At 46.1% G+C, this 18,262-nt stretch overlaps 1 protein-coding gene across 1 annotated transcript in view; it reads left to right on the top strand.

Annotated features, from left to right (window-relative positions):
- Positions 1 to 15,537, top strand: part of PSD2 (pleckstrin and Sec7 domain containing 2) — a 36,524-nt gene extending 20,987 nt beyond the window's left edge. Inside the window, exons 7-14 of the mRNA XM_055429535.2 lie at positions 3,195 to 3,284; positions 4,378 to 4,421; positions 5,488 to 5,678; positions 5,851 to 5,921; positions 6,346 to 6,503; positions 7,545 to 7,689; positions 9,015 to 9,158; positions 14,552 to 15,537. Coding sequence (XP_055285510.2) covers positions 3,195 to 3,284; positions 4,378 to 4,421; positions 5,488 to 5,678; positions 5,851 to 5,921; positions 6,346 to 6,503; positions 7,545 to 7,689; positions 9,015 to 9,158; positions 14,552 to 14,761 — 1,053 coding nt within the window. The 3' untranslated portion in view covers positions 14,762 to 15,537. The remainder of the gene's footprint in view (positions 1 to 3,194; positions 3,285 to 4,377; positions 4,422 to 5,487; positions 5,679 to 5,850; positions 5,922 to 6,345; positions 6,504 to 7,544; positions 7,690 to 9,014; positions 9,159 to 14,551) is intronic.
- Positions 15,538 to 18,262: the final 2,725 nt, after the last annotated feature.

The raw sequence follows: 18,262 nt of genomic DNA, 5'->3' as shown, positions 1-18,262 counted from the left end.
TGGCAGGCAGATTCTTTACCACTGCACCACCTGGGAAGCCCCAAGAAGTATTAAACATAAGTTGCCCAGTCACGTCCGACTCTATGACCACATGAACTGTAACCCGCCAGGCTCCTATGTCCATAGAATTCTCCATGCAAGAATACTGCAGTGAGTTGCCATTCCCTTTTCTAGGGGATCTTCCCAACCCAGGGATCAAACCTGGGTTTCCTGCATTGCAGACAGATTCTTTACCATCTGAGCCACCAGGGAAGTCGCAAGTATTGGTATTAATTTTTGTTTAAATGTTTGGTACGCTTCACTAGTGAAGCCATCTGTTCCTGGGCTTTTCTTTTGTGAGGTTTTTGATGGCTGAGTGTATGTCTACTTCTTTTTAGGTTTATTCAGGTTTCCTATTTATACTTGAGCCAGTTTTAGTAGTTTGTGTGTTTCTAGGAACTTGTTTATTTTATCTAGGTTATATAATTGGTTGGCATTAATTGACTGATATTAACAAACTAATTGCTTAGGATTCTTGTTCTTCTTGTTACCAAGAAAGCAGTGATAAAATTTCTAACCATGACAGTGAGTGTCTTTCTCTTTTTAGTTCAATTTTTGTCTTTTACTGTTTGAAACTATGTTATTAGGTACATACAAATTTAGAATGTTTATATCTTCTGGTAGATTGATCCTTTTATTATTATGAAATGTCTCTGTAGTAATGCTCCTTGCCTTCAAGTCTATTTGTCAGTTATTAGTGTAGTTATACTGGAGTTCTTTTGCTAGTATTTGTATGCATGTCTTTTCTATCCTTCCCCCAAGATTTCTGTCTCCTTATATTTAAGAGATGTCTATTAATCTTTGCCTTTTAATTTGATCATTTAATAAATTACTAATATATTTGAATTCAAATATATCAGGTTACTCTTCATTTTCTCTTTGACTCATCTGGGCTTTATTGCTTATTTTTTCTCCTTGCCTGCTTTTGGATTATCTAAGTATTTTTTTAGAATACCATTTTCCCGTTAGCTTGTCAGTTGTGAATTCTTTTAGAACTCATTTTGTGGTTTGCAATATATGTCTCTCACTTATTAAAGTACTTTAGCCATGGCCTAGGAAATGAAATAACCTTAAATGCCTTAATTTATTTGTTTTCTCAACTTACATACTACTATTATCATCCTTTTAACTGTTTGTATCTCTTTTTATATTTTATTCCCCAGAAAACTTTATTATTTTTATTTTTCACAGTCAGTAATCGTTTAGATTTATCTACCCTTTTTGTTGCTCTTCATTCCTTTCTGCTTCGCCAGGCTTCCATCTGGATAACTTTCCTTGTGTCTGAAGAATTTCCTTCCTTTCTTAATTTCAGGTTTTGGAGTGTGACTGGCATGTCCCCGGGGCCCCTTGTCATGGGTGGGCCCTGAGTTCCGGTTTTCACTTTCTAGTCCTTTTGACCACTCAGTTGCTCACTCTTTTGTCCACTGCTTGAGAACTGACAGATGCTTTGAAGAGGAAAGCTGCTGCTTGTCGGCCTCCCCTCTCCATGTTTCTCTTCTTTGTAGGACCTTTGCCCTTGAAGTCCTCATTGCTCTTATATTTCTCCAATGTCTTCGCCCAGATGTTTTATTAATACTTTGACCAGCAGTTGTTTCTGATGGGAAGGTTCATTTGCAACAAGAGAATCTGTTATTACTAGGATTAAAACTTTTGCCTGGTAATTTTTTGATTTTTGCACCCACCCCTTACTGATGGCTTGGGAATGTTCAGTGTGTGTGTGTAACTCAGACAGTATGATCAACATTGCCCTCATGTTCCTCAATTATGACTGTACACATAAATGACTGTATTCATATATACATACATACATGGATTTACATGTAAAATATGCACATAGACATATGAAACACATATTAAGGCATTTGTAGGATAATTTCTCCTTAACCCTTTGGAAAAGATGTAGAAAACTTTTGTTTCATCAGCTACTTATAAAACTTTCTATCATTGTTTTCTGAATTATTTCCTGTGGTGTGTGAATGTCCCACATAGTGTTAATAGAATCGTTGCTAAAATGGAGCAATTGAGAAACTACATGGAATCCTCTCCTTGGAGACTCTCAATACCACAGAAGCACACTGAAAGCTCTGAAACATATAAACTTATTTGATTATGAAATCCTTCAGGGGGAATTCCTATTCTCATCTGTAGGTGAATCTTGGGAAACACTGCCTTATAGCAAACCTAAATCCACCAAATCCTACACCAATAAATATCTAGTGTTCAAGGGACTTTGTCTTCTCAATGGTGAAGTGCTATCAGTGTTTCCTCAAACATGGACACTGCAAGGAGAATCTGAAAGTATGCACATCAGATGTTGGGTTTGGGGGGCTGGAGCCCCTCTTCTAATCATTGGTAAAAAGGCAGAAATTTGGGGTACAGTCGTTCCAGCTCTTTGTCTGTTAGTGCCTCCTAGAGTGAAACCATCTGCTCAGGTTCCCTTGGTCCCAGCGCAGCTCAGCATGGGGTACCCATGTGTGTTGGTGGAAATTGATTTTTGATTCTCTTAAGACCAAACTCTCCCTCACTTCACCTACCTCTTGGAGGTCTTGCCGCCCCTCTGTACAGGTGAGAGGGTGAGACAGTTGTGACGGAATACACAGAGCTTCTGCTCAGGAGTCAAGAGGCCTGGGTTCAAGTCCTGGTGCTGTGACCTTGGGAGAGTTAACCATGGAGTAGCGGGTGAGAGCACGGGCTTTGGTGTCAGAAACACTCAGCCCTTCTACTTCCTTGCTGTGTGATCATGGGCACGTCACTTCACCTTCATGCACCTCAATTTCCTTACCTTCGAGTGGGGATAATAATAGCACCCACCTAACCTTCTCTTTGTTGTGAGAAGGAAATAAGATAATGCATGTCGAGTATAATACCTGGAACGTGCTAGGCACCTGGCAAATGTCAGCTGTTATTTCATCTAACCTGACTCCTTCATCTGGGTTTGGGGAGAACCCCAACCTCTCATGATGCTTGAGGATCAAATAGAATCTTGAATGTGAAAAAGTTTTGTAAACTCTTGGAGAGACAAAGGGAAATTCAGGCAGTCTTTCTTCATTACTGCCCTTGATGCTGCCTCATCCCTTCTGGCCGGGCAGGGCAGGGTATGGGGATCATACCAGGCTCCATCCCTACTCTCAGGCAGAACCATTCCTCCATTACAGAACATTGGCAAGAAGATGTCCTGCCAGCAATTCATTGCCAACTTGGACCAGCTGAATGATGGCCAAGACTTTGCCAAAGACCTGCTGAAGGTATAACTTGCTAAGGGTCCCCATGCTCCCAGCTGTGTTCAGGGTGGGTGGGGAGGAGAGAGGTTTCTGCTCCACTAAATCCTGATGGTCCAAGTTCTTCATTCTGGGGTCAGGGTAATGAGGCTTTGGGACAGAAGTAGAGACCATCCAGCTCCACACACGACTAGTATGTGCTCCCTGAGTTAGGCAGAGGATAGGCTTTGTGAGTTTTGTTTCTAGTGCTCCACTATTATTATTTCTGTCAAGATAGTGCTCAACACTGCCACCCACTGTCACAGCTGCCACTGCCATCACCTTCACCTTATCATCCTTATCACCACCACTACCTTCACCACAATCATCAGTATCATCACCACAGGGAAAAGCTCACTCATTCCTTAAACATCACAAGGAATCTAGTTTTCTTTTGAAAACTTTTGAAAAGTTTCTTTTGAAAAACTCTGACTTTTCAAGTTTGGTCAGTTCTCCACCTTGGAGGAATAGGAGTGTGTTTTGGGGGATAGATGATGAGTTCAGTTTTAGAGGATGAGTTAGAGGGAACTGATGATATCAGGTGGGCAATTGGATAGTGAGTCTGGAGGTCAGAAAATAAACATTGCCTTCATCACTCTTCTTACCGTAATTATGTTCTTCACTGTCAGGAAGAACTAGTTAAAAGTGTATTTGTAAATAAAATGATCCCAGTCCCGTCACCTCCCTACTCTCCATCTACTCATCCACCCATATACCCATCCTCCCATATATCCATCCTTCCATCCACACACACACCCTGCAACTCAGTCATTCACCTGTCCCTACACCTACCCATTCATCCATCACCCACACATACTCTCCTACACAGCCCTCTATACACACCTATTTTTCGGCCCATTTACCTACTTACCAACTCACCTACCCACTCATCCTCAAGTCTATCCAGTCATCTAAACAATGCTCACCAACCCTCATTCATTCACTCACCCAATAAATAGGTGTTAAGCAAACACTCGCTTTGCCCCACTGGCTGAAAAGGTACTCCCTCACAGCATCCACATCGCTAGAGGTAGATGGACTCTGACTCTTCTTCGAACTCCTCTCTTTCCCCCTCTCCTAGACCCTTTACAACTCCATCAAGAATGAAAAACTGGAATGGGCCATGTGAGTAGTGCCCTTGAGCACAAATATGGGGAGAGAATTACCGGGAGTGGGGCGAGGGAGTGGCTGATGGTACAGGGAAGGCATGCTGGTTACTCTCCATGGTGCTGATTTCTCCCACCCAAGGCCCTGGTGACCCCTGACCAGCTGGCCAGCTCCTGCTGTTGAGTTCCCCTTTGGATTCATTTTCTGTCTTGATAAATAGTGTGCAGTTTTGCAGCTGTGGAATAGATTAAACTGTAACTTTAGTTTCATGATGTTCACAACAGGTTTTCTGTTCAGGGGATATTGCCACTATTTTCAGTGATGATATATATCTGTTTCCCCTTGGGGAGGTAGACAGGCATGAGTTCTGAGTCCCTTTGCAACTCTAGTAATATGACCAAATTTAAGTGGTGACTGCTCTTGGCAATGGGGAGAGGTGACTGCCCCCTAACTTCTTCCCCTGGGAGGGCAGTGAGACCTGGAGGTACCCAGCCATCTGGAAAGAGGTGTGGTGATCTTGCTGATTGGGGAGACTATAAGAGGCTCCTGGGGAAAGTTGCCACCCAACTCTGCTGTACTCCCCAGGGCAGCCTGTGTCTTGGGGTCCATGTGAAGGTCCCAGTCTGGGATCATTAGGAAGCCCAACCCAACTGGGGAGAGCTGGCATTTTTCTACCAGGGCTCCAGTGGGGAACCTAGACTTTAGGGGCCTGATCTACTGACCTTCTGTCCCTCACCATGTCTCTGGGACTTGGGCAGTCTGCCCATGGGTTACTTCTCCATAGGACTGGGCTTTCAGAGAGGTGAGGGAAGAGCAGGGGGTAAGTCTGAAGGTAGTAAGGTCTCCAACTTTGTGATCAAAGGTGAAGATTGGAGCTTGGAGGCCAAAAATCAAATTTCAGAGGACGAAGGTCAGAATTGGAGACTCAGGTCAAAGGTCTGGATCTATGGTTGGAGTTGAAACCCCCTTATCTCTGTTCCTCACCTCTAACTGGCTTCCAGAGGAGTGTTTTGTGGGGAGAGGGCATGTTGACATGGGGATGAGGCCTCTGTGAAGGTGGTACTCAGGCCTAGTACTTTCTCAGTGATGAAGATGAGCTGAGGAAATCACTGTCTGAGCTGGTGGATGACAAGTTTGGGACAGGCACAAAGAAGGTGACACGGATCCTGGATGGTAGCAACCCCTTCCTGGATGTCCCGCAAGCTCTCAGTGCCACCACCTACAAGCATGGTGTGCTGACCCGGAAGACTCACGCCGACATGGATGGCAAGAGGAGTGGGTGTCAGGCGGGGAAGGGGCATGGGGAGGGATGCTAGTCCAGAGAGGGTCTGCACCCCCTTGGCTGCTTCTCTGGGAATGCACATGCCAGCATACACGTAGGGGGACACAGGGGAGGAGATACTGGGATGGGTGTTATGGCCACACTACCCATGCCCCTCCTCCCTAGCGCCCCGTGGGAGGCGTGGCTGGAAGAAATTCTACGCGGTGCTCAAAGGGACCATTCTGTACCTGCAGAAGGTGAGAGATTCCCCCAGAATCTTTACCCAGGAAGGGCCAACTCAGCCCCTGCCTTCTGGTGCCTAGAGGGTCCTGGGAAAGGCCTAGGGCTTAGGCAGATCTTGGATCCTCCTAGGGCTTAGGCAAATCAAGGACCTGACTTTGGCTCACCGAGGGCTTTGGTGGTTTCAGAGAAGGGCCTTTTAAAGGGGGTTTCAGAGGAGTAAGGCCTGTTTAAGCTTCTGGGGCCAACTGGGGTGCTGGGAGGAGTGTGTGGTGATTCTTACTGGGGTGGGCATAGTATCAGAGTGGCAGCAGCTGAAAGATGTGTAGAGACAGAGAGAAGGAGAATGACAGGGAGGGACAGTGAGGGTGGAGGTATGGGTCAGTAAACCAGAGCCTGGTGATGACAGAGGCTTGCCCACCCCTGACCTGGCCTGTCCAGGATGAGTACAGGCCTGACAAAGCCCTGTCCGAGGGTGACTTGAAGAATGCCATCCGTGTGCACCACGCTCTGGCCACCAGGGCCTCTGACTACAGCAAAAAGTCCAATGTGCTCAAGCTGAAGACAGCTGACTGGAGGGTCTTCCTCTTCCAGGCACCGTAAGTAGGAGTGGGCGCCCCCTTGCTCCCACCCTGGGTTCAGGACCTGCCCCACATCCTTGCCTCATCTTCCTCAGGAGAGGTGCCCTTAGCTTACCTGGCACAGCAGCCATAAGCACGAGTGTAATTGTTTGGCACAAACCAACAGCTCAGGTCCGTCCTGACAGCAGTATTTCTCAAGCGTGATCCCTCAGCATCTCCTGGAAAACTTGTTAGAGGGACTTCTCTGGTGGTCAAGTGGTTAAGACTCTGCTCCCAATGCAGGGGGCACAGGTTTGATCCCTTGTTGGGAAACTAAGATCCTGCATGCTGCCCAGTGTGCTCAAAACTAGCCCCAAAACTCATTAGAAATACAATTTCTACGGTCCTACCTTAGACTTCCTGAATCAGAAACACTGGAGGTGGGCCAGCAGTTGTGTTTTAATAAGACCTCAAGGTGATTCTGATGTGCACTGAAGTCTTTAAATACAAGGCAGATGGACTCTTTGTAAATCATCCTCCACTTAAAGTTGGGGTGTTGGGTGTGGAAGACTCACCCTATGATTTCTCCATAAGGTCTTCTTTCTACGCCCCTGCACCTCATCCTTCTGTGACTTGAGGTTTGGGTTTCATGTGTCAGATGAACTTAAAAGGGGGGAGACTGGCAGGTGAACTCTGAGCATAGGAGTGGACGTGCCGGACCAGGCAGCGGGGCAGGGCCAAGAGGGTGGAGTCAGGGTGACCAGTTGCCCAGCTGCCTCTGATCTCCCCTGCTGGTCTCAGACTTACTAGCTCCAGGCCGTTAGCTCTGGACCTGGCTGGGCAGCTTTGTTTTCACACGAAAATCCAGGTCTTGTCTGGGAGCTGGGACAGAAGGGAACTCCCTACGCAGACATGACCAGGCCCATCAGCCCCCATCCTGCCACCCTCCCTCATCCCTTTGCCTGCCTACATGGAGGTCTTTGTGGCCTCTCTGTGCCTGGCTGTGCTGGGTGCTGGGTGGAGGATAGGGAGTCCTATTGTGAGAAGCCGGTGCGCCCTCCCCTCCCCTCCCCTCCCCAGGAGCAAAGAGGAAATGCTGTCCTGGATCCTGAGGATCAACCTGGTGGCTGCCATCTTCTCAGCGCCCTCCTTCCCCGCTGCTGTCAGCTCCATGAAGAAGTTCTGTCGGCCTCTGCTGCCCTCCTGCACCACTCGCCTCTGCCAGGTACAAGCTCCTGGGCTCATGACACCACCTCCCCCAGCCCCTCATTCAGCAGTGCCTACCTGGTGCCTGGTCCTGGGGTGAGAGACAAGCTGAAAGAACATTCTCTTCCATCCCCCCACCCACATCCCCACTTCCACATGGGGAGACTGAGGTCATACCCCACACAGTGACGTGAGTATGCCAATGGCAGCGTGTCCAGTGGATGTGGTGTGGTCTGTGGGTGTCCTGTGTGTCTGGGCATGAATGGTTGTGAGTGTGTGTGTCGTGGGGAGCGAGTGACAGGCGAGACTTGGAGAACCCTTCATCCAGCTGCTTCCCTCATCTACCCTTACATGTTTCTTTGTAATCCTTAAAAATCTGGGCTTCCCAGGTGGCTCAGTGGTAAAGAATCTGCCTGCCTGTGCAGGAGCCGCAGGAGACATGGTTTTGATCCCTGGGTTGGGAAGATCCCCTAGAGAAGGGAATGGCAAACCACACCAGTAGTCTTGCCTGGAAAATCCCATGGGCAGAGGAACCTGGTGGGCTACAGTCCACAGGGTTACAAAGAGTTGGACACGACTGATTGCACACACACACATCAATACTCCATTTTTCAGGGATTTTTTTGAGAGGAGAGGATAAATGCTGGGCTACTACTTGCACGCTGGAGAGTGGGTCAACGCCATGCTTTCCATCCTGTCAGGGCCCTTTCTTGATGGGCCAGTGTCTGGGGTCTTCTCTGTGGAGCCCCTGGGCTGCTGCTTATGTCCACAGCTGTGCCAGCACCATTGGTGCTGCCCACACAGGCACACTTACCATTTAAGTACATGCATGTTTGTGTGTATACACACACACATATGCAGCCCAGTGCCCATAAGGCACAAAGGGGTCTGGCTGTCTTGTGGCGGGTGGGGTGTACTGTTCACTTGTCTGGTAGTGACAGTGTCTCTGTCTGTCTGTGGGTGTGATCCTGAGTCTGTGGCCTTCAGATGTGTCTGGACATGAGTATGAGAGGCTGTGTGCATCGTATGAAGCCTGGGGAGCCAGGCTGAGTCTCGGTGATTGTGTGTCTATGTCAGGGAGTGTGCACACACAGGAGTCAGGGCCTCACATCTCCTGAGCCTGCTGGGGAGGCTCCCAGGGGAGCTGATGCCGATGGTGGGAGGGGACGAAGGAAGGCGGTGGAGGTGCACTCGTTCAGGCACAGACCTGGCTCTGCCCTTATGTGTTGGATGGCCCTGGCAAGGCCTTGGTTTCCCCTAGGGGAAGAAGCTCTCCTTTGGATGAGACCCACCCCTATGACCCCCTGAGTGTGGGACCTCACCGTCCATGACTTATCTTTGCAGGAGGAGCAGCTGCGCTCTCATGAGAATAAGCTGAGGCAGGTGACTGCAGAGCTGGCTGAGCACAAGTGTCACCCGGTCGAGCGGGGCATCAAGTCCAAGGAGGCTGAGGAGAACCGGCTGAAGGAGCATTATCTCACGTTTGAGGTGGGCCCATCACAGGAGGATTTGGAAGGACAGGGCTGGGGCAGGAGGAAGAGGCCAGCTTCTTCTTCCACAGCTTTCCACAGCCATCTTTCCTGCTTTGGGAGCATCCACTTTGGGGGCTCCCCTGAGGTCATGAACTGCAGTCACCTGTGGGCCAATCTCTGCACAGCCCAGCTGCACAGGCAACTGTGCCCTCACTTGTGTTTATACCAGAGACCTCCCTGGCCCTCTGCATCTTTCTTCAAGCCCCTGCCTCACCTCCAATTTCCGCATAGGCTCAGCTTTTCAGGAAGCTTCTACAACCAAACCACAGAGCTCACAAGCCCTCTGCACGTGACTTCCCCCACCTCCGACATCTCAGGTGCCTCTCTCAGTGGGTTTATCAAGCAGAGCACCTTGGTCTCTCCTTCTGAGCTCTCCCTTTCTTCTGTTTTGTCTCTGCCCCCTACTCTGCTTCTGCCCCACAGTGCTCTGCCTTCATTGTGTGAAGGATGAGGGTAGACTGAGAGGAGGAAGGCAGGAACCACTTGTCCATTTTGGACTGACCTGCACACGGGGGTGGACAGACACCAGAGGCCGAGACCAAGCCAGGAAGTCCCTGGAGTGGAGGGGCAGGGAATCGCCCATCTCAGTCTCTAGATTTCCACACTTTCTGTTGTGGTGTAGAGGAGAGAGGATAGATAAATCTGCCTTTTGGAAAAACATGATGCTTTGTAGCTTTTGGAAGCCTTCTCAGATCCACTGTCTCTGCAAGGTAAAAAATAACCATGCTGATTGCCAGGCATGATTCTCTTTACTTCCTTTATGTTGACTGATTTAATCCTCATATCAACTGTATGATGTGCGTTTGTTATCCCCATTTTACAGATGGGGAAATTGAGGCTTGGAAAGGTTGGATCATGTGCCTGTGGTGACACAGTTAAGTGCAGGAACCAGGATCCTAACCGGGCAACTGATTGTGCCTCCAAAGCCCTGGTCTTTCTCACCCCCAGCCTGGCTTAACTGGGGGGTGAAGTGGTAGGGCAGATGGACGGTAGGGGAGGTAGAGCCCAAAATGAAGAGCTTTTCAGTTTCTGTGGCAGAGCTGGGTGAGAACAGAATCTTATTACCCTTTGTCCCTGCTTTTCCTGGGACGATGGTGAGGGCCTGAAGCTCTGAGTCAAGACCTCAAACACTGCCAAACCTCCCTCCTAATTGTTTATCAATTTACAGTCCCTTTAATAGCTCATGAACACACCTCTCTCTCCATACCCTCACCAACACTGGACATAGTCTTTGTTAATCTGATAGGTTTAGCAAATGATGTCTTATTGATGTTTTAACTTGGTTTAAATTTTTCCAAAAAATTGTGATTTAAAAAGCATAGTGTAAGATTGATCATGGGTAAGGTTAAGGAACCATTTTAAGTATTATAGTTCAGTAATGTTAAGTCTTTTCATATTCTCGGGCAACTAATCTCCAGAACTTTTTCATCTTCCAAACTGAAACCCTGTAACTATTAAACAACAAACTCCTCAGCACCTTCCTCCTGGCCCTAGTCCTCGACTACCACAGTTCTACTTTCTGTCTCTATGAATGTGATTATTCTAAGTGCTTCATACAAGTGGAAACACAGAATTCATATTTTCGTGACTGGCCTGTGTCACATGACATAAGGTCTTCAAGCTTCATCCCTACCGTAGCATGTATCAGAATTTCTTTCCTTTTGCTCTTCTGTTGTATTTGGGCACCACGTTTTGTCTGTCCTTTCATCGGCCGATGCACGTTTGGGTTGCTTTGATCTTTCAGCTACTGTTAATAATGCTGCCATGAACATGGGTGTGCAAATGTTTCTTTGAGATCCTGCTTTCACTCCTGCTTTTATGTCCAGAAGTGGAATTGCTAAACTGTATGGTAATGTTATTTTCACTTTTCAAGAAATAACCATACTGTTTTCCATAGTAGCTGTATCAATTTACATTCCCACCAATAGTGTACTTGGATTCTAATTCTTCAACATCTTTATCAACGCACTTGTTACTTTATGTTTTATTTTTTTTTTTTGGATAATGGTTATTTTAATGCATGTGATGTGATAATCTCATTGTGGTTTCAATCTGTATTTTCCTGATGGATAATGATGTTGATGGAGAAGCTCTGTATAGTCAGCAAGAACAAAACCTGGTGCTGACTGAGGCTCAGATCATGAACTCCTTATTGCAAAGTTCAGGCTTAAATTGAAGAAAGTAGTGAAAACTACCAGGACATTCAGGTATGATCTAAATCAAATCCCTTATGATTATACAATGGAGGTGACAAATAGATTCAAGGGATAAGATCTGGTACACAGAGTGCTTGAAGAACTATGGACAGAGGCTCATAACATTGTACAGGAGGTGATAACCAAAGCCAGCACCCCCCAAAAGAAATGTGAGAATGCAAAGTGATTGTCTGAAGGGGTCTTACAAAAAGCTGAGGAAAGATAAATGAAAGGCAAGGGAGAAAAGGAAAGATACACCCAACTGAATGCAGAGTTCCAGAGAGTAGCAAGGAGAGATAAGAAGGCCCTCTTAAATGAACAGTGCGAAGAAATAGAGGAAAATAATAGAATGGGAAAGACTAGAGATCTCATCAAGAAAATTAGAGATACCAAGGGAACATTTCATTCATGTTGTGACATGACATTTCATGCAAAGATAGGTACAAAAAGGACAGAAATTGTAAGGACCTAACAGCAGAGGGAGAAGGCAATGGCAACCCACTCCAGTACTCTTGCCTGGAAAATCCCATGGGCGGAGGAGCCTGGTAGGCTGCAGTCCATGGGGTTGCTAAGAGTTGGACACGACTGAGTGACTTCACTTTTCACTTTCATGCATTGGAGAAGGAAATGGCAACCTACTCCAGTGTTCTTGCCTGGAGAATCCCATGGACGGGGGAGCCTGGTGGACTGCTGTAGGAAGCATTACTGTGAAAAAAGCTAGTAGAGATGACAGAATTCCAGCTGAGCTATTTCAACTCCTAAAAGATGTTGTTGGTAAGGTGCTGCACTCAATATGTCAGCAAATTTGGAAAACTAAGAGGTAACCACAAGACTGGAAAATGTCATTTTTCATTCCAATCCCAAAGAAGGGTAATGCCAAAAAACACTCAAACTACCATACAATTGCACTCATTTCACATGCTAGCAAGGTTATGCTCCAAATCCTGTAAGCTAGGCTTCAGCAGTATGTGAACTGAAAGTTTCCAGATATGCAAGCTGGGTTTTGAAGAGGCAGAGGAACCAGAGATCAAATTGCCAACATTTGCTGGATCATGGAGAAGGCAAGGGAGTTCCAGAAAAACATCTACTTCTGCTTCATTGACCATGCTAAATCCTTAGACTGTGTTCAGTTCAATTCAGTCGCTTAGTCGTGTCCGACTCTTTGTGACCCCATGAACTGCAGCATGCTAGGCCTCCCTGTCCATCACCAACTCCTGGAGTTTACCCAAACTCATGTCCTTGTGTCGGTGATGCCATCTAACCATCCCATTCTCTGTCGTCCCCTTCTCCTTCTGCCTTCAATCTTTCCCGACATCAGGGTCTTTTCAAATGAGTCAGCTCTTTGCATCAGGTGGCCAAAATATTGGAGTTTCAGCTTCAACATCAGTCCTTCCAATGAACACCCAGGACTGATTTCCTTTAGGATGGACTGGTTGGATCTCCTTGCAGTCCAAGGGACTCTCAAGAGTCTTCTCCAACACCACAGTTCAAAAGCATCAGTTTTTGGCACTCAGTTTTCTTTATAGTCCAACTCTAACGTCCATACATGACTACTGGAAAAACCATAGCCTTGACTAGATGGACCTTTGTTAGACTGTGTGGATCACAACAAACTGTGGAAAATTCTTAAAGAGAAAATTCTTACCTATCTCCTCAGAAACTGTATTCCAGTCAAGAAGATACAGTTAGAACCGGATATGGAACTGACTGGTTCCAAATTGGGAAAGGAGTATGGCAAGGCTGTATATTGCTTGTTTATTTAACTTATATGCAGAGTACATCATGTGAAGTGCCAGGCTGGGTGAATCACAAGGTGGAATCAAGAATTCCAGGAGAAATATCAACAACCTCAGATATTGGCATATATACATATGCCTCAGATATTCTACCACTCTAATGGCCAAAAGTGAAGAGGAACTAAAGAGCTTCTTGAGGAGGATGAAAGAGAAGAGTCAAAAAGCTGGCTTGAAACTCAACATTTAAAAGACTAAGATCATGGCATTCAATTGCATCACTTCACGGCAAATAGAAGGGGAAAAAGTGGAAGCAGTGACAGATTTTTTTTCTTGGGTTCCAAAATCACTGAAGATGTTGGCTGCAGCCATGACAAACCTTGACAGCATATTAAAAAGCAGAGACATCACTCTGCTGACAAAAGTCCGTATAATCAAAGCTGTGGTTTTTCTGGTAGTCACGTATGGATGTGAGTTGGACCATAAAGAAAGCTGAGTGCTGAAGAATTGATGCTTTTGACTTGTGGTGCTGGAGAAGACTCTTGAAAGTCCCTTGGACTGCAAGGAGATCAAACCAGTCAATCTTAAAGGAAATCAACCCCATATATTCACTGGAAGGACATTGCTGAAGCTGAAGCTCCAATACTTTGACCACCATTTATGAAGGGCCAACTCATTGAAAAAGACTCTGATGTTGGGAAAGATGGAAGGCTAAAGGAGAAGGGGGTGGCAGAGGATGAGATGGTTAGATAGCATCATTGATTCAATGAACATGAATTTGGGTAAACTCCAGGAGTTAGTAGAGGACAGAGGAGCCTGGTGTGCTGCAGTCCATGGGTTTCAAAAATTGGATGTGACTTAGCAACTGAACAACAGCAGCAAAATGATGCTGATCATCCTTTTTTGTGTTTATTGGTCATTAGTGTATCTTCTGTGGTGAAATGTCTATTCAAGTCCTTTATACATCTTGAAATTGGGCTGTGTTTTGTTGTTGAGTTCTAGGAGTTTTTTCCCCCTTTTAATATTCTGGATGCTAGACCCTTAGGAGATTAATGATTTGCAAATATTTTTCCCATTCTGTAGATTGCATTTTCACTCTGTTGATTGTGTTCTTTGATATAGAGGTGTTTTAAATTTTGATAAAATCCCATTTGTCTATTCTCACTCTCACTGCCTGTGCTTTTGCTATCATATCCAATAAGTCATTGCCAATTAATTTTGATTTTTAAAATTATGAGTTAAATTTCTCTGCATGCCCTTTGCCTATTTTTAAAATTGTTTATCTCCTTTTATTGATTGGTGAGAACTCTCTAAATATCAAGGAGATAGTCTTTTGTCATATAAGGTACAAATGTGATTTTTTTGCAATTTGTTGTTTATCTTTTGACTTTGTTTTTGGCCTTTCTCTGCTGTTTTCCCAGAAAAGCCGTTATGAGACCTATATCCACCTCCTGGCTGTGAAGATCAAAGTGGGCTCTGATGACCTGGAGCGGATTGAGGCCCGGTTGGCCACCCTGGAGGGGGATGACCCTTCACTCCGCAAGACACACTCAAGCCCTGCCCTCAGCCAGGGCCATGGAACTGTGACTGGCAGCAAAGCCCCGAGGGATACCACTGGGCCTGATACTTAGCTGGCAAGGATGGGCAGGCCTCAGAGGCAGGCAATGCCCCTGGTGGGGTCAGTGAGCACAATTCCAGCTAGGGGCCACTCAGACAAGCTGCGGACAGTTGTTAGGCAGCCAGAGGGGTGTGGAGAGCCTTGCGGGCTAAGGAGATGGAGATGCTATTCATGGTGTCAATCTTGCATCCTAGGGCTGCTCTGGGCCTTAGAGCCTGTCCCCAGCCCTCACCTCCTTCTCCACCCTGGAGCCTCAGTTTGTAGGTCAGTTGTGTGCATGCTCTAGACACCATCTCACTGGAGAAGCAGGAAGGGCGGTTGGCTTCCCAGGCTCTCCTCTTCTCACAAGTTCCTCCCCTCATCTCCCTTGTTTCTGAGGGCAGGTCTCAACCCCAAGTCTCAGTTTGGACTCCCACCCCTTCTACTCCTCCTTCCTCTGAGTTGACCAGCAGCAGGTCTGCAGACCACCAGCACTGTCCTCTTCCCCCTCTACTCAGCAGCGTTGGGAACTGCACCCTGTTCTCCTGCCTTGCCCGGCAATAACCCAGCTCTCAGGCCTATCCCTCAGTGCCAAGCTGTCTCCACTCAAGTCCACCTCATCTTCCATCCATCAAGACCACTACTGCTTTCTTTTATAATGACATAAATGTATATATATAGGAAATATATACATATATAAACTACCCCTTTAGAGATGGTTTTGGAACTGATAGCAGAGGATGAAATGAGGTATGGAAAACCTATCTCAGATACACTTGTTAGTGAGGAGGGCTGCTCTTTGGCCCCTGGAGGCTCTGACTCTCTGGAAGAGAAGATAGAGATAGTGTGACTTCCTCTCTGTTTCCCCTCTTCCGGCTGACCTGTGATTTAAATTGCTCTTACAGTTAATGCTTTGGAATAAATAGTGTGTGTGTGTGTGCTGCCCCGTCTGTCCCACAGGTGTCCTGGGGTGTGAGTGGGATGGGACCGTGGCCCTGCTTATATTTTGGTCTTCATGGTGGTGCTGCCAGGTCTCTTGGGCCCAGAGGTGACCTCTTGTACAGATCTACTACAGGAATAAAAGACACTCTGCCTTGCAAATAGCCACTTGTCAACAAACCCAAAGATGTTTGGTGGGGGAAGTTTATGGAAGCCATTAATTCTTGGTCTTGGGGAAATGTGGAATGACAAGTTGTTGATTGTTAGGCTGATATTTCTTACACTATTTGAGTGACTCAGAAATGCTAGTTAAGGACATGTCTGGAAAGGATAGTTTGCCACGTGATGATCACAGACTAGCATCTTTTAAACCCTGCATTCCTCAGACTGACAAGTGGTGGGGGTGATGACACCCTCAATGCAACTGTGATGAGTAAATCCTTTCTATTTTTTAAACAGATTACTGTAGTTCGGCCAGCAGTTTGACCTCAGTTGTATTATATTTAGATAATAAGATAAGCCAACCTTGCAACTAAGTACCCATTTTAAACACTAAGCCCACTCATGTTTGATGCAAGGGACCTGTGAATCTGTGGAGAGATGTAGTGATTTAAATCCAATTATTTAATTTGGATCAGCTGAGTGTATTTTATAACCAAACCATCTGGCACCTTCATTTTGCTGAGGGAAAGTTAATGTTCATTTAAGTGAAATTGAAAGAGCAATGTGGCAACATAAAAAGCTCTCTGTACTTTTTCTCTATGCTATCTCAAAGATCCTTTGAGTTTGGGGTCTGCTTCCCACCCTCCACCACTTAAGGGTGGGTGAGTGAAAGCAGAGGAGCAGGCTCCGTCCGCTGCAGACAGGTATGCTTCCCTGAGCACTAGGTGTGTCTCCCATCAGTTAAAAAAACTTTTAGTTCAGTTTCTTAATTGTATAATTATTTATTGTAAATTATATACATGTACTACTGTACTAAAATATTATGTACATTATAAAACATACACAAAATAGAAATTTTAAAAAGATGAGATGAAAATAAATCTAAAGCAAAGTTCTAATATTTTTTTTCTGCATTCCAATGGACCACATGTTCCCTCTGCGCCTAATATGTCCATTTTCCAGGACTGTCCAAATCCAGAGCCTTGGAGGACAGCAGGTGAGATGCAATAAGTGGTTTGCGCCACCTGGTGGTCCTGGGAAGTGGCTGCAGGCTCAGGGACCCCTGAGGGCTGACCCTTGAGGACAGCTTCTCTTGAGCCTCCATACACTCATTCAGTGAGATGAACAGCGCTGCACATTGTGCTGGGTGCTGGGGATACTATCGTGAGAAAAGGATTGACCAGATCCCTGTCCACACGGGGCTCACAGTCTAATGGGGAGGGAGATGGTCAGTCACCGTTCCCATCTGGGACTCTGGAAGGGCTGGGGAGACAAGACAAAAATGGCTGAGAATTGGAGGAGTGGGGAAGACTGACTCAGGAAGCCACCTGAATGTCCTAAGTGCTCCTGGGGGACAGGATGGTAGTAGTAAGGCCCTTCTTAGGGCTATACTTCTTCCTGTATGCCATACTGAAGATGCCCCAAAGTGGAACTGGAGAGGCAGAGTGAAAATGGGGCCTCTCTGGCCACCCCTGCTCCTAGGTTCCATTTCACACCTGTGAATGAACAGGTGGCTGATGAAGAGTCAAGGAAATTGATTAGGTTCTGGCCTTAGACTCTCAGCAGGTATTTTAGAATTAAGAGCAGATAATGAAGGTACCAAGTGGGATCATGTGAAGGTCAATGAGTTTATCACAAGGTTATTCAGAATTAATTGGGGTGACATAGAGACAGATGGATTTACTGCAATCATGGAGGTGGTTTCTGACTGAAAATTTAGAAGGTAAAAACTTAGGGCCCTCAGAAGGGTCAAGTGAGTGTACTAAGCTGGGTCATGAAAAGGGCAATGGGTTCATTGAGAGGTCATTCATAATTAGTTGAGGTCACAGAGAGGTCAGTGGGTTCACCAAGAGGTTGTTCACAATTGCTTGGGGTCATAGGTCAGTGTGCTCAGAGTTAGGGAAGTGGTTTCTGAGTCAAAATTTATAAAGTAGGTAATTTGGGCCCTCAGAAAGGTCAAATGAGGACACGAAGCTGGGTCATGAACAGGGCAATGGGTTCACTGAGAGGTCATTCATAATTACTTGGGGTCATAAAGAGGTCAGTGTGCGCACTGCAGTCAGCAAAGTGGTTTCTGGGTGAAAATTTAGAAGGTAGGTAACTCAGGCCCTCAGAAGGGTCAAATAAGGACATTAAACTGGGTCATGAAAAGGGCAATGGGCTCACCAAGAGGTTCATTCAGAATTATTCTGGGTTTTCATACAAATCAAATCACACAGATATTACTGGCTCTAACAAAATTTTTAAAGCCAATAGAAAACTCAGAGCCAGCACAAGGATCTGGATGAGATCATCAGATAGGGCTGGAGAAATCAATGATTTGCAGGTTTGTGTAGCACTTGGTTCATTACTTTTCTTTGTTTCTTTGTAGCAGGTCCTTATACCCCCCCCATTCCCCCACCCCCTTCCCCCACCCCCCATTTCCCCACATAAA

The sequence above is a fragment of the Moschus berezovskii genome, chromosome 8, assembly GCF_049115385.1.
Source record: "Moschus berezovskii isolate FMDL1 chromosome 8, NW_MosBer_1.0, whole genome shotgun sequence".
Classification (NCBI taxonomy): domain Eukaryota; kingdom Metazoa; phylum Chordata; class Mammalia; order Artiodactyla; family Moschidae; genus Moschus; species Moschus berezovskii.
Note: the sequence above shows the minus strand (reverse complement) of the source record. Positions and strands in the feature narration are given on the sequence as shown.